The sequence below is a fragment of the Echiichthys vipera genome (assembly GCF_963691815.1).
Source record: "Echiichthys vipera genome assembly, chromosome: 9".
NCBI classification, from domain to species: Eukaryota; Metazoa; Chordata; class Actinopteri; order Perciformes; family Trachinidae; genus Echiichthys; species Echiichthys vipera.
This window is the reverse complement of record NC_139834.1, coordinates 12,857,772-12,871,366: the sequence shown is the minus strand read 5'-3', so window position 1 is coordinate 12,871,366 and position 13,595 is coordinate 12,857,772. Positions and strand designations below refer to the sequence as shown.

Here is a 13,595-nt window from a genome sequence, read left to right as displayed (position 1 = left end):
ATAAAGTGCATTCCTGACTAACTCATGAGCCATCACTATTTCTTAAACATGACTTGGTTTATTTACTGTGTGTGTTGTTGTTGTTATTGCTGTTGGGGTGCAAGTCTACTTCAGGGGATTAATTACTGATTTTAAAAAGTCACCTCTTGCATGTTCCTCTTGTAACCACTAGATGGAGATATGTTGCCTTATATGACCTTAAGATGTGAATTTCCCCCCATGGATGTTTAGTTTGTGTAAATGGTCTAATATGAGTGAGATGGGGGTTTGAACACAAGGAAGTATTGCACCTTATCGGGAAGGAAACAGGTTGGTTGGAAAGCCCCTTTAACCGCAGTCATACTATTATATCCACGAGAGACCCCCCCAACCCCAACCTCACACACACTTTATTCTACAGACATCGATTAATTCCGTTGAACGTTGTTTTTTGATTTTTTCAGCAGCAAACCGCAGCAGTCGGTCACACCTCGCCAGTGATATCTGATGCTGACGGCTTTGACCCACACCGAGCAGGACCTCATATACTCGTCCTATAATTGCCTGCTGAGGCTTGCGCTCACACGCACGGGCAAAGTTTTGAGACTGTTGGGGGCTCAGTCATTGTGTACAGTTCGGGATCATTATGTTGCACTTTATCAGAGCGCCTTCCTCCAGCCAGATTTGATGCGCATGGCTGTGCGCCAAGGTAAACACGGGGCGCACTTATCTGCCCTGCTGAAACGCTGCAAGTGGTGACGGAGAGGAGAGAGTGAGTTTATCCCCAAAGGAGTCACAGTAAATAGGCACAAGCGATTGCGCACGATTTAGCATCAACTTTAATTATGGCATGCATTCAGAGATAACACTTCTCGGGCTCGCCGGCAAACTGATTAATGCAGTGTCTGACACATCCGTGGTCGTTTGCCTACTAGGGATCATTCATTTTTATTCAGAGATGTGAGCATATGCACATTTCACCCAGACAAAAATGCTAACCATATTCGTGCATTTTTGAGTGGGGGCGCATGTGTTGTGCTTGAATATTTATGAGGTAAAGCGCAAAAGAAAGCTGTGTTGGATGGATGTGAATGTCAAAAACCGGAAAGGTGTGTTGATGTGCCCATCTGGTAGCACTTTCACGGTGCTTACCGTGCCGTATGCGCCCAAAACGGAACCCTCAAGATCTGCAGAACTAATCTGAGAGTAGAGGGACTGAGGGGCGCAGGAGGTGGGACGGTGACCCGTCATTAACCCCAAGATGAGCAGAACGACGCAGAGAGGGAGATTCATCAAGTGGTCCATCTTGAGAGAAACAGTAGGCTAGATGGCCTTTACAACTTCATATGGCTGAGTGAGCTAACACTATCATATAGAAAAGTTAGTTATTGGCACTTAGTTTATTTAAGACAGTTTAATTGGTTGTATAATGAGTGGCCTTTCAGTGATTTAATGGGAGGTGCCGTTTAATGGAGCCACTCTTCAGGCTTAATGAGTTAACGCCCTGTTCCCAGTATAGTCCATATTTTACTTTTAATTTTACTTTATTAATTAATTTTGTATGAGACCATTGTTGAATAATCCGGACAAAACATGACTCCAAACTAGTTTGGCCACATTTGGGAGGGGTAAGATATTGTCCTGAAATTGCGCATAATCAAATCAACATTCAACGTTTGTCTCTAACAGACTTTGTTTGCAAATCATAAAAACCTCAACGAGGTATTGTGGCTTAACGCGCCTCGGGAGCGAAGCTACTGAGCTGCACAGTGGGAAGAAAGGGACAGGGGAGGCAGCCTGAAAAGGGAAGCACGACTCGCTTATCGCGTCATTCTGGGTCTAGGCGTTGAGCAGGAAACAGCCTTTCCTCTTGGATTGTCGCAGTAGGAACAAACACAATTTTGTCCTTGCTCAATGCACCCCTCGGCACAGAACACGCGGAAGCCGGTCAGAAGGAAAAATGCCTCCTTCGATAGAGATAGCTCTTCTGCTCCTCGGCGTCCTGGCTTTGGAGACGCGCCGGAGTGCCAGCGCGCTGCACATCCAGCAGGCATTCCCGTCTCCAAATCAGACCAATAACTTCGTGGTGGACCCGGTGTCCAGAAAGGTCTACCTGGCCACCGTCAACACAGTCTACCAGCTGAACGGGACCCTGAACATCGAGGTGGAGAAGAGGACCGGACCGGTGGAGGACAACCTGTTGTGCCATGCGCCACAGCTGCCCCAGGCTCCGTGCGAGCATCCAAAATCCCTAACAGACAACCACAATAAGCTCCTGAAGCTGGACCGAGAGCAAGGGGTCGTGGTGGTGTGTGGGTCCGTGTATCAAGGCTTTTGTGAACTCAGAAAAATGGAGAATATTTCGGAGATAGCGGTGGAGTTCCCACATCAGGGCGAGAAGACCGTTTTCCCCAGCATGCTCAACATCGCTGCCAATCACCCGAACGCATCCACGGTCGGGCTCATCTTCAAGAGCCACGGCGGAAACACCCGGCTTCTCGTCGGGGCGACTTACACCGGGTCTGGTACCCAGTTTTTCCCTAAGAACCACAGCAAGGAGGACCTGCGCTTTGAAAACACCCCGGAGATCGCCATCCGCTCCTTGAACATCAAGGATTTATCCCGACTTTTCACCTATGACATTAACCCTTCAGAGGATAATGTGTTCAAGATCAAACAAGACGTTAAAACCAAAAACAAGCTGAACTTCGTCCACGCCTTCATACAGAAGACTTACTCTTACATCGCCTTCAATAATGATGCGAAAATGGGCCACAAGGAGAGCCAGCCCAACAGCATCCTCGCCAGGATATGTCTGGATACAGAGAACCCCAGAAAACCCAGCGGACCGGAGAGCAGGAAGCTCACCGAATCCTACATCCAGATGCCTTTACAGTGTGGATTAAACGGGAACATTTTTAACCGGCTGCTGTCCGTTTACCCCGCGGAGATCCACACGGACGACGGGAGCTCAGAGCCGTACCTGTTTGGAGTGTTTTCCAAGGGAGACCGAAAGTCTGCTCTGTGCGCTTTCAAGTTTGGAGACATCGAGGAGGAGATCCGACAAGGCCGCAGGAACTGCTCCAACTCTCCCAGCAGCGATGTGCAGGTGCTGGACAGCGTTATCCAGGGCTCCGGGGCAGCCTGCATTCAGAGCAGGGGAAACCTGGTGGTAAGCTCTTATAGATCTCTTTTATTAGTCATTATAGAACTTTTCAAATTTAAATGAGTTTGATTGGCTTTCATGTGGGCATGAATGAGTATATTGGGCAGAATAAGTTTCAGCGGTCATGACAAGAAAACAACAAACACAGTAACCTCACTAATGGATTTACCACTTTTTATAATGTTATGATTACATTTATGTTTTGATTTCCTATCTATGCATAATTTTGTAAAAAATATTGGATTAAAAAGTAGACATATACCCCCCATTAGACTAATTGGAGCTTTAGTTGAATTATGACCCATTATAATACCTCTACCACTGTAAACCCCAGGATGATTTACTTGTATATGTAAAGCAACATGGCCAATAATCCTGCATCTGATTCTGATTTATGAACATTTGCTCTCATCCGAAACAAGATGTTCACTCGTGACTGCAAAATCTCTGATAGCTTCCATTTCTCTTTACTGCCGTCATCTTCTTTAGCCCTCAGGTTCATGACTTGGAGAGATAATCTCCAATGTCACGAGTAGAGGTCATGATAGCTGGAAAGATTCTCCAGAGCCACACTGGAGGTTATGGGAAGGGTGAGATTTCTCTCTCATCCAGCAGCGCCCTGTCTTGTCAAATATGAAGAGATGGAGGCATTAATCTACTTTGTTTTTCAGTTAAAAAACACTAGACATGCTATTTTTTGAGTGTGTGCGGGTAGATATAACTGAACCATCAATTTAGCATAATATTAATGAATAAATAGCAGCTTTGTAGCAAATACAAGTCAGATTATTATTATTATTTCCACACATACCAAACTAAATTTCTGCCCTTAAGGAAACATAGGCATTGCACACTATATACAGTATATCCCATTTGTTTTCCATGGTGTCTAATAATAAAGACAGTGAAAGCTTTGCACAGTTTCCCAGGAATGCAGTGAAATTCCATCTTTTCATTGTGGCTGTTTTGACTGACAGAGCTGAGGTCAAAGGAGGCTGTCCTGCGACCACTGTGCTTTCAGGTCACAAGTTGCCCGGCTCGCTTGCACTTTCTTGTTTGCTGTGGCCCCGGGGCCACACCTCCCGTGACCAGTTTTCTGAATACTATCTCAACTGGCCCACAGGCCTTCCTGAGATAGACAACTGTTCAGTTCAAAGTGGTTTAGAGTGGATCTTCTCTTGCTGTAATATAGCCTACTTACCACTCAAAGAATAAAGCAAGTCTTTCTTAAGTTTCACATTTGTGTTGCCGTGGCCGCCAAAATGTGATCTTTGTTGTATTCAGCAGTCTGAAGGCCAGCACTGAGGGAGAGCCAGACACAATTTATGATAAGAGAGACAAGGCCGCAAGCAGAAGGGCCCATGGGAAACGACTATACAAATATCCACTGTGCTTAATTTTTTCTTTGCCTTTGCATGCTCTGAAATATTCAGAGAATTCCCAAAAGATCCTGATGCTCATCCAAACACGGCACTAATGTTTTATCATTGCCCGCCGAGGCTTTGACAAAAGCAGAGTCTTATGAGTGTTGAAGACCCATGTAAGCCCTTTTCAAGTATTCACTGAGATGTCTGAAAAGACAGAAGAATGAGCAGCAACGTTGTGATAGCTACTATCAGCTCTTGCTTTCCACTTTACTTTCATCATGCGGCGCTCTACTTGTGCTCTGTTCTCTCCCGCTTTCTAATCCGTATGGTGTGCTTCCATATGAGAGCTAATGAGCATTGATCTCACCCTCATTTTGTCTGTCTTGTAGTTGCAGCCCGAGCAGCTGGACTGCGGTGCGGCCCACCTACAGCACCCTCTGGCCCTCCGGAGGTCCCTGAGGGCCATTCCCCTAGTTGAATACTCGGGTCTCAGTTCAGTCTCGGTGGACAATGTACACAACCACACTGTGGTTTTTCTGGGAAGCAGTAATGGACGACTTCGTAAGGTGAGACACAAGAATGACCACACACACACACACACACACACACACACATGCATGCACGCACGCACGCGCGCGAGCACACACATACACATTAACTCTGTCTCGCTCTCTCTCTCAGTAATTCTGATTTTTTTACTGAGCAAAGAATCAAACCTTTCTAAACTACCCTCAGGTGAAAACACAGTTGCAGCAGATGGTCACCACTGAATGAAGTTAATATTTTTAATGTGATCGAGCCCTTAAGCTTGGAAAAATCTATAACAGTAACAGTTACGTGCTGCTGCACTGATGTGGCTGCTGAGTCTTTCAATAAACCAAACTTAGGTGTGTGTGTGTGTGTGTGTGTGTGTGTGTGTGTGTGTGTGTGTGTGTGTGTGTGTGTGTGTGTGTGTGTGTGTGTGTGTGTGTGTGTGTGTGTGTGTGTGTGTGTGTGTGTGTGTGTGTGTGTGTGTGTGTGTGTGTGATGAAACACTCTGAGGAATGTCTTCTTTCATCTCGTAGCGGTTCTCAGCACTGTCACCATCCAGCCCCCCCTCCCTGCATTCATCCATGACCCATCACGGCCCATTAAATAGTCCTAATCATGTGCTCTAATGTTCCTCAGACCTGGTTATTGTCTGAGAGATCCCCAGAAAGTCGCTTAACAAGAGCGGTTGACAAAGTATGACTCAGCTGAGCCGTGTGTTGGTCTGCGACCTCAACATCTGCAGAGGGTCCGGCTTGTGAAAAACTTTCCTGTCTAATTAACAGCATTCCTTAATTCTGTCTCAGCCACATTCCCAGTCACCCCTGACTGGGCTGAGCTGAGAAGCAGCCTGCCTGCAAGCGCCACAAGCTGCGCTGCTCAGCTGTCTGTCGGACACAAACCGACTCTGAAAGCTTTCTGACCCTATTGTTTTGCATTACTGCTACCTTTTACGACATTAAAACCATTCTGCTGGAGGCACGTTTTGTTTTGGATCTGCTTAAAGAGCTCCTTGTTTCCTCCCCAGATGAAGTTAGCCCCAGCTGAGCATTCAGTAATTAGTTTTTGGGATGGTTTATACCAGATGCACAACACTGGTTGGGATGGTGTAAGCTGTGAGTGTGTTTGTGTATGTCTGTTTGCTTGATTGCAGGTTTGACTGTGTTTTTCAGTGTTTCACTTTGTCTGTAAGCCAGTGTGAGTGGTTCAGTGATTTCATGTGTTTACCCAGTGAATGCATACCCTGTGATTACGTGCTATATGTGTGTTCTCTCAGAGTGTGTGTCAACCTTGTTATACGGGAGCGTAGTATATCTGTGACCTTGGGCATACAACATACTTTTTTAGCTTTACGTGTCTTTTATTGTTTGTGTACGTAGCTCTCTCTCTCTCTGTGTGTGTGTGTGTGTGTGTGTGTGTGTGTGTGTGTGTGTGTGTGTGTGTGTGTGTGTGTGTGTGTGTGTGTGTGTGTGTGTGTGTGTGTGTGTGTGTGTGTGTGGAAGCGTCTGTCTGCGTCTGTGTGTGTGTGTGTGTGCCCTGAGGATAGAGCTGTTACAGAGGTTAATGGTGCTGTTAGTGTGTGTAATGTGATTCTGACTGTGAGTTTGGCTCGGACTAAACACAGGGGAACAGTGGTTGAGATTAAGTTAGGCCTCTTTCACTGTCTTTGAAAGAGCCCTCAGTGAAGTAATTTCTTATTACATGCATTTTTTAATGAAGTCTCTCCCTCCCCATTATGGTTGACTTCCATTTTCTGCCCCTCGTAGTGACCACCTTTATCTCACTCACTCTCCTACAATTTTACTCCCTCAGTCAGTCCGCCCCTCCACTTCTCAGTTCATCGCTTCATTGTCTCCTCTGTTACTCCATCTCAAATATAAAAGGCCCTTTGATTAATTTGGCAAACAAACAGACTTTATCTCTTTCTCGCTCTTGTCCTCTCTCTCTCCTGGCCCACCTCCATCTCTTTATTCTCTTTACACCCAGGTACACAAGTGCACACACTCTAACGCACACACGCATTGAGAATGAGCCCACAGCAGCTGAGCACTCCTTGGTTGAATAGGGCCTTTCATCTGCAGGCAGATAGACAGAGAATAGAGTCAGAGCGACCTGCCAGTACAGCAGGTGTTTTGTTGGTTGACCTGGTGGCGCACTGTGCAACAGCTCTCCACTACTCCTCCTCTCTGCTCCTCTTCTGCTCCCCGTCCAGGTGTGTGGGCTGCTGTTTACTCGCTCCTCACTGTGTCACTCAACGCATGTGTTTGTAGTCACTGGGGTGTGGGGTGAAGACATAGCACAGCTGCCCACTATCTCCAAGGCAGAAGAGTGTATGTGTGTGTGTGTAGATGGGTGGGTGGTGTTGTAAAAACGACAGTGATATTTGGAGGGTGAGGTAATGCCCTTCATCACAGGTTAAGCCAATGGTTTACTAAGCTTCAGTCTGCTCTGGTTTAACATTAACCAGCACAGTCTTAGTGGGTGGTGATGGGTTTGTGTGTATGTGTGTATGTATGTGAGAGGGTGTTTGTGTGTTCAGCAGATGGAGAAGTGATACAGCCCGTGCTTGTCACCAGATGCCGGTCAGTTTGCCAGTTCCTCAGGACGGCAGGATGTCTCCATTGAATGGACGACAAATCGCAGAAATAAGAGCTTTCACTGTCTGTGTGACAGGAAGTCTCACTCAGCAGTTTGTTTTTCTACACACCTCCCTCTCTCTCTCTCTCTCTCTCTCTCTCTCTCTCCCTCCCTCCCTCTCTCTCTCTGTGTTTCTGTGTGTGTGCGTACATGAGAACATGTCACTCGTTTTATTATCTAGGGCTGCAGGAAGGCCAGCGTGTAGATAAATCACTGCTCAGTGAAACAACATTAGGCACACAGCTTGAACAAAGGAGGGTTGAAAAATATTTTTGAAACACAAGATAGGAACATGTGTGATTGAGAAGTTACAATTAAGAAAAATCGGGTAGTTATTGTTTATACATACATGAATTATTTTTAGTTTTTAGTGCTGTCAGTCAGGTTCAGAGGAGCTAAAGTTTCCATATAAAAGACCATGTTCATCTTCCTGAAACACCTTAGTGCGAGGTAGCTGTTGCCTCACAGTAAGACGAGTGATCATGATGTGTATTGCTTTGGCATGAACCTCCTGCCAAAAGCAGGTGGAGAAAGAGAATAAAAAAGCTTCTCCTTTCTGGGTAGCTACTGAGTAAAACACCCGGCCCTGAATTTGAACTGAGCAGTTTGATTAACATAACATAACTGTGAGCAATTCTTAAATATTCTTCTTTTGTGTGACAGTGAAGCAAAATGTTGACTTTTCCCAGTTTTAACCTTGAGGAAGTATTTATTGCAACAATCTCCATCTGTTCTAACCTGCGTCCTCTACTCTGATGTCTTTTTCACAGCTGACCCTCTTGGCGAACATGACCGTGGCCAATCAGTGGACACTGAAGCTGCCCGCCAGCGAAGCAGTCCACCACATCATGACCTTCGACCCCAACGACAGCAACTTCCTTTATCTCATGACCTCCCACCATGTAAGAATAACTCCACACGAGGCTTTGGTCTCAAGACGTCTGTTGATTCTCCTCACCTCTGGCACTAATATATTCATGTCGGCATGAAGAAAGGATCATAATGACAACAATCAGAAGTAATTTCAAATCCAGTCAATCCTCCTCACCTCAATTTAGCTGAACACTCACATATTTGTGGCAAAGATAGCCACGTGTGCAGACCTTCAATAGGTTTCGAAGCTGCATTTTCAAACCGATACACTTGTTTATGACAGGATGTGGCTGCACCTCCAGCAGATCTGTACAGTGCAAATGCACCTGATTGTTAGTTTAAGCAGTTTTCCCTCAGCACAAGGTGACCTCTTTAAAGGTCACATACTATTCTCATTTAGTTTAATTTCTTGTATTTTGGGTTTCTACTAAAGTTTGTTATCAAAGTTGTTGTTGAGCAATTTTCTGCCAATTGTTCCAGCACTGGTTCTACGCTCTCCACCAGCATGAATTTTGAAAAATCTATTGTTTTCGTCTGATATATATACATATATATATGAGTGTTAAAATGTTTGTACGTGCATGTGTGTGTTTATGCTGTGTGCAGATGCTCAGGGTGAAAGTGGCAGATTGTGACCAGTGGAGGAGCTGCGGTGACTGTTTGGGAGCAGGCGACGCCCACTGTGGCTGGTGTACTCTGGAGAATCGGTGAGAAACATGCACAGTTTGGTTTTGTTTCTCTATCTGTTTGTTCTCCATCTATCCAGTTATATGTCCCCTTAAGACTCTCAGCCTCTCTGCTGATGCCAGTAAAACATATAAATCAATCAAATTATCATATGCTTTGGTGTCACTTACATGCCACATTTAAAGCAATCTGTTTGGGGATTGTGGAAATATCTACTGTCTGCATTTAAGCAGTGATCCAGCTGCAGCTGTTCATGAGTGGTTAAGTTAATGCTCATTTTGAAGCAATAAAGGATCAGATTGATGGCATAATAAAGCAATTTGTGCTTGTCATTTTTTCTTACTTGTGAAGTGTTTGAATAAAATAAGAGGCTTGTTTGCTGGTTTTCATCATCCTCTTTCTCAATTTCAAAATGTTGCTCAGCTGAATGAGTTGGCAGTAAGGGAGTGTGTTTCTGGGTTGGAAAGCTGTTGTTGGCTCGTGCAGAATTGATTTGCTTCTCATTAGGCCTTAGACTGGGGAGACATCATTGTTCGGTGCGGTCCTCTGATTCTGTGGTAGTCTGGGGAAGGACTGACAGCTCGGGAACGGCCAATGAGGAGTGACTTGGCTGAAGTGTTACTGTGAGCGAGCGAGAGTACACTGTGATTAATGTGGCTCTGTCAGGACTGGCTCTCTGGCTCTGTGCTCTCAGGGATAATATGTGTGGTGTTGAGTTATGTTTGTTTGTGTGTGTTATTGTCTGCATGTGCCTGTGTGTGTGTGTTTGTGTGTGTGTGTGTGTATGTGTGTGTGTGCGCGCGCGCGTGTGAGTTGGTTGGTTGCTTGGTGATTAAAGCAGATCAGACGAGATAGTGAGTTTTGTGATGAGTTGTGCTGCAGCTCTGGAGGCTCTGGCATTGCCAGGGGCCATTCAGAGCTGGAAGAATGGAACTGATGAGAGTTGTGTGTTTTGTGTGCGTGTGTGTGTGTGTGTGTGTGTGTGTGTGTGTGTGTGTGTGTGTGTGCGTGTGGTCAGACTGTCTCACTGTCATCTCCCTGTCTCCTCTCCTTATTTATCTATCTGTCGTCTCTTTATCCCAGTACTATTCTCGCTTCACTGCATTTTTTACCCTCGTGATTCTCTGTCCGTCTTCTACTTCTTTTTTTTCCTCCTTTCTTGCCCTCGTATTCTCCAGTAGCTTTGAGAATTTAGCTATCCCTTTCTCAACTTCATTCTATGTCTCCCTAGACCATGTCTCCTCCTCCCCCAGTGCCCTTGTCCTCCTCTCTATCCCTCTACAAAGGACCGTTGATTGTGATGATGGTGGTGGGAGGGAGAGTGCACACTGGCTCTTTTGACAAGGAAATGTCAAAGTGTGTACGCCTGTGTGTAATTGTCAGTGTGAGTGTGTGTCGCTGTCTGGCTCTCAGAGGCCAGGGAGCTGATGTCATGAGTGTGTGTGTGTGTTTGATGCACTGTTTGGCCAGTCATGCCAGCCACTGGGCTGGCACTATGGCCTTGAGGGATCAGGGGGTTGATGAGAGAACTATCTCACAATCTGTGAAGCCACTACTGTCTCTGTGGGTGCCTGTTTGATTTTATGCATGGCTCTGACGTCTCTCAGCACGTCTGCATGTAGAGCGAGCATGAAAACATGCCTATTTGCTTGTTGGAGTCGGCATTGTTGTCTGAAAGAGGGAGAGATAGTTTCTCCATCAGAGATAAAGCTTTAGTCCTTCATGCTGGAGTCGGTTTAATCTGCCACATGTCACAAGAAAGCACTTAAATATCTTTATTCCAATCAAATTATGCGTCATGTGCAGTCTTTGCTATTCACAAATTATCATGCTTATCTCACAGTGACTTTGTGTGAGTCTGTGTGTCTTGCTGTGTGTGCAGTAAGCAGTTTGTGTGTTCTCCGGCTGTTTTAACAGTCTCACTGGTTTCCCACCTTATCTGACGTGCAGACACTTAGGAGGTGATGAGTTTTCTCGGGTCATATTTTAGCTGCATATGTTGACTGTGTTTATTTAAAGGAGCCGTTTGAACAGTTTTAAAGTCAGCATGATGTTGTGAGGCAGGTGAGGTGTGAGTGTGTGTGTGTTTGTGTGTGTGTGTGTGTGTGTGTGTGTGTGTGTGTGTGTGTGTGTGTGTGTGTGTGTGTGTTATATGTATATTAGCTGTTCCAGCCTTTTGGAAAAAAGAGAGAAGTGTTTTGAATGTATCTCTCCTCACTGCTGTGCTTGATCAAAGTGCTGTGTGATTTAGCAGCCGAGACATGAATGCATTTAAAGAAAAAATAGATACAATAGAGAAAGGAAGAGATATCATGATGTGACTTTGCCTGCAAGTCATTTCAAATCACACAGCGTTTGTTAATGTTCATCTGAGACTGCATGCCTTTTTCTTCCAAGATCCCAAGATGACGTTTCCTGGAAGCCTGCTTCCGTTTAAAACCAAGTGGCATCTATGATGTATTCTGTACTTAAAGATAAAATCTGGAGTTTACTTGATAATCTAAATATATTCTCCTAGATGGAAAACATGCAGGGCACTTTTGACCCATTGTAACCCAAGAAGAAGTTATGTTTTACTCCATGATTTCAAAATGAAACACCTCACATAATACACTGTTAGTTGTCACAAATGTTTGTAATTTTAATCTCAAAGACAGGCCTCGGATATCGAACCTTAGTACTTTTTGAGTGCTAGCCAAAGTGTGCCTGTAGCATTGAGTATCAAAAACAGTCAAGTACCGTAAGTATTAAATAGTTAGTCAGGTCTGCTACATAAAATATGTCCTGGTTTAGGTTTACTAATTTTACATTTTTATTATGGAAAAGCTCTTGTTAAGCATATTTTCTTGAATCAACAAAAAATGGAAAAATTTAAAAAAAGACTAGTGCCGTATTTCCACTGCACAGTAAGGTACAGCTCTGCACAACTCGTCTCGCTCTTTTTTCTCCGTTTTCAGCATCGCTATGTCAATCAGCAGAATCCCGCATAAAATGGGAGTGTACTATCCATGGATGTATAAAGAAAACTGGACACAGCTTTCAACCCCGTTCAACTTACGCAGCTAAAATACCCAGATGATTGGCACTTCTTCTGTATTATGGGCCCATTGAGCAAGCGCAATAGAGACCCCCGCCGGCCGGGCAGGCTACTTCCGGTTTAGTGGTCCTGGCTAATTTTAAGGGAGATTCAATTATTTTATCAGACAGATCTTCTAGACTGTGGAAATGTTATCGAACTGAATGGATCAAATTCTGACATTAACACAAGCCATTTTGTGGGTATTGTGATTGTGATTTACAGACATCTCTTTAGCCATCTCTTTAGCCATTTAAATTATTGGAAAAAAGTATTTTTGGGCGACCGTGCCATCACATGATCAACACGGCTGTTGTAATTCCAATGTTTGGCCACTATGTCAAATTGGCTTCAAAGTCTGGCACACGGTACTATCCGCAATGGAAAATTAAATAGAGAAAAGCACCTAGTACCAGAAGTGAGTCAAGTTGAGCCGAGGCATGTAGTTGAAATGAGGCATAAAAAGTCTACAGTGAAGCAGAGCTAAATGCTAACATCAATCTCACTGTGCCAATGCCCACATGCTTATGTTTGGCAGGTAATTCGTGTTCATCACATTCACCATCTGAGGCTGTTGGGAATGTTGTTAGTCTGGAGGTACTGTATATAAAAAAAGATCATTTGGTATTCTCACCATGAGCCACCCCCATCATACTGAAAAAGTGTTCAAAATTAAAATCAAAACAAGATCAATAGCTAATCAAGTTTACAGTGTATAAGACTTGTGAGAGTGTGTTCAGAGTTATGAGTTTGTTTTTGTCGAGGGAATTTTTGTGTGGCTTGCAGAGGTACTCAGTTCTATTTTTAGTCCAGCAACTGACCTCACGGTTCCTCAATTCCAGTGGGACTGAGAATCTGGACTTGAATGCTCACACTTAGAGGCATGCGGTCACACAGACACACGTTTTATTTTAAACAACTACCGAAGTGTGAGAGGGAAGTGTGATGTGCCAAACTCATTATGTGGCGTGTGAGGATGCTGCTAAATGGGACCTGTTTGGTTTCTCCTTACTCTGAGGTCACTTTGTCCTTTCCGTCTGCGCTGCAGATGAACTGAACTCTGTGCCAACAGCCAGTGAAGTTCATTAGTGAAGCAGAGTACGAGGCCACCTTGCTTGTTGAATGCCCTCTTACAATTCTTCTGTCCTAGACATTCATTATACTCACAGATAGGCACAAACACACTGTATGCTCTATGCATGTCGACAGGCACACACATTCATGAATGCACTGTTGATCCACACAGATTTAGAACCAGCAGTATTTTTTATTCAACTATCAG

At 44.6% G+C, this 13,595-nt stretch overlaps 2 protein-coding genes across 2 annotated transcripts in view; both read left to right on the top strand.

The window, feature by feature from the left end:
• Positions 1 to 13,595, top strand: part of LOC310951221 (ninjurin-1) — a gene marked incomplete at both ends in the record, with an annotated part of 249,679 nt that overhangs the window by 53,526 nt on the left and 182,558 nt on the right.
• Positions 1,837 to 13,595, top strand: part of plxnd1 (plexin D1) — a 64,923-nt gene continuing 53,164 nt past the window's right edge. The window contains exons 1-4 of the mRNA XM_083920876.1: positions 1,837 to 3,151; positions 4,902 to 5,078; positions 8,448 to 8,579; positions 9,157 to 9,257. Of these exons, the coding sequence (XP_083777002.1) occupies positions 1,940 to 3,151; positions 4,902 to 5,078; positions 8,448 to 8,579; positions 9,157 to 9,257 (1,622 nt within the window). The 5' untranslated portion in view covers positions 1,837 to 1,939. The remainder of the gene's footprint in view (positions 3,152 to 4,901; positions 5,079 to 8,447; positions 8,580 to 9,156; positions 9,258 to 13,595) is intronic.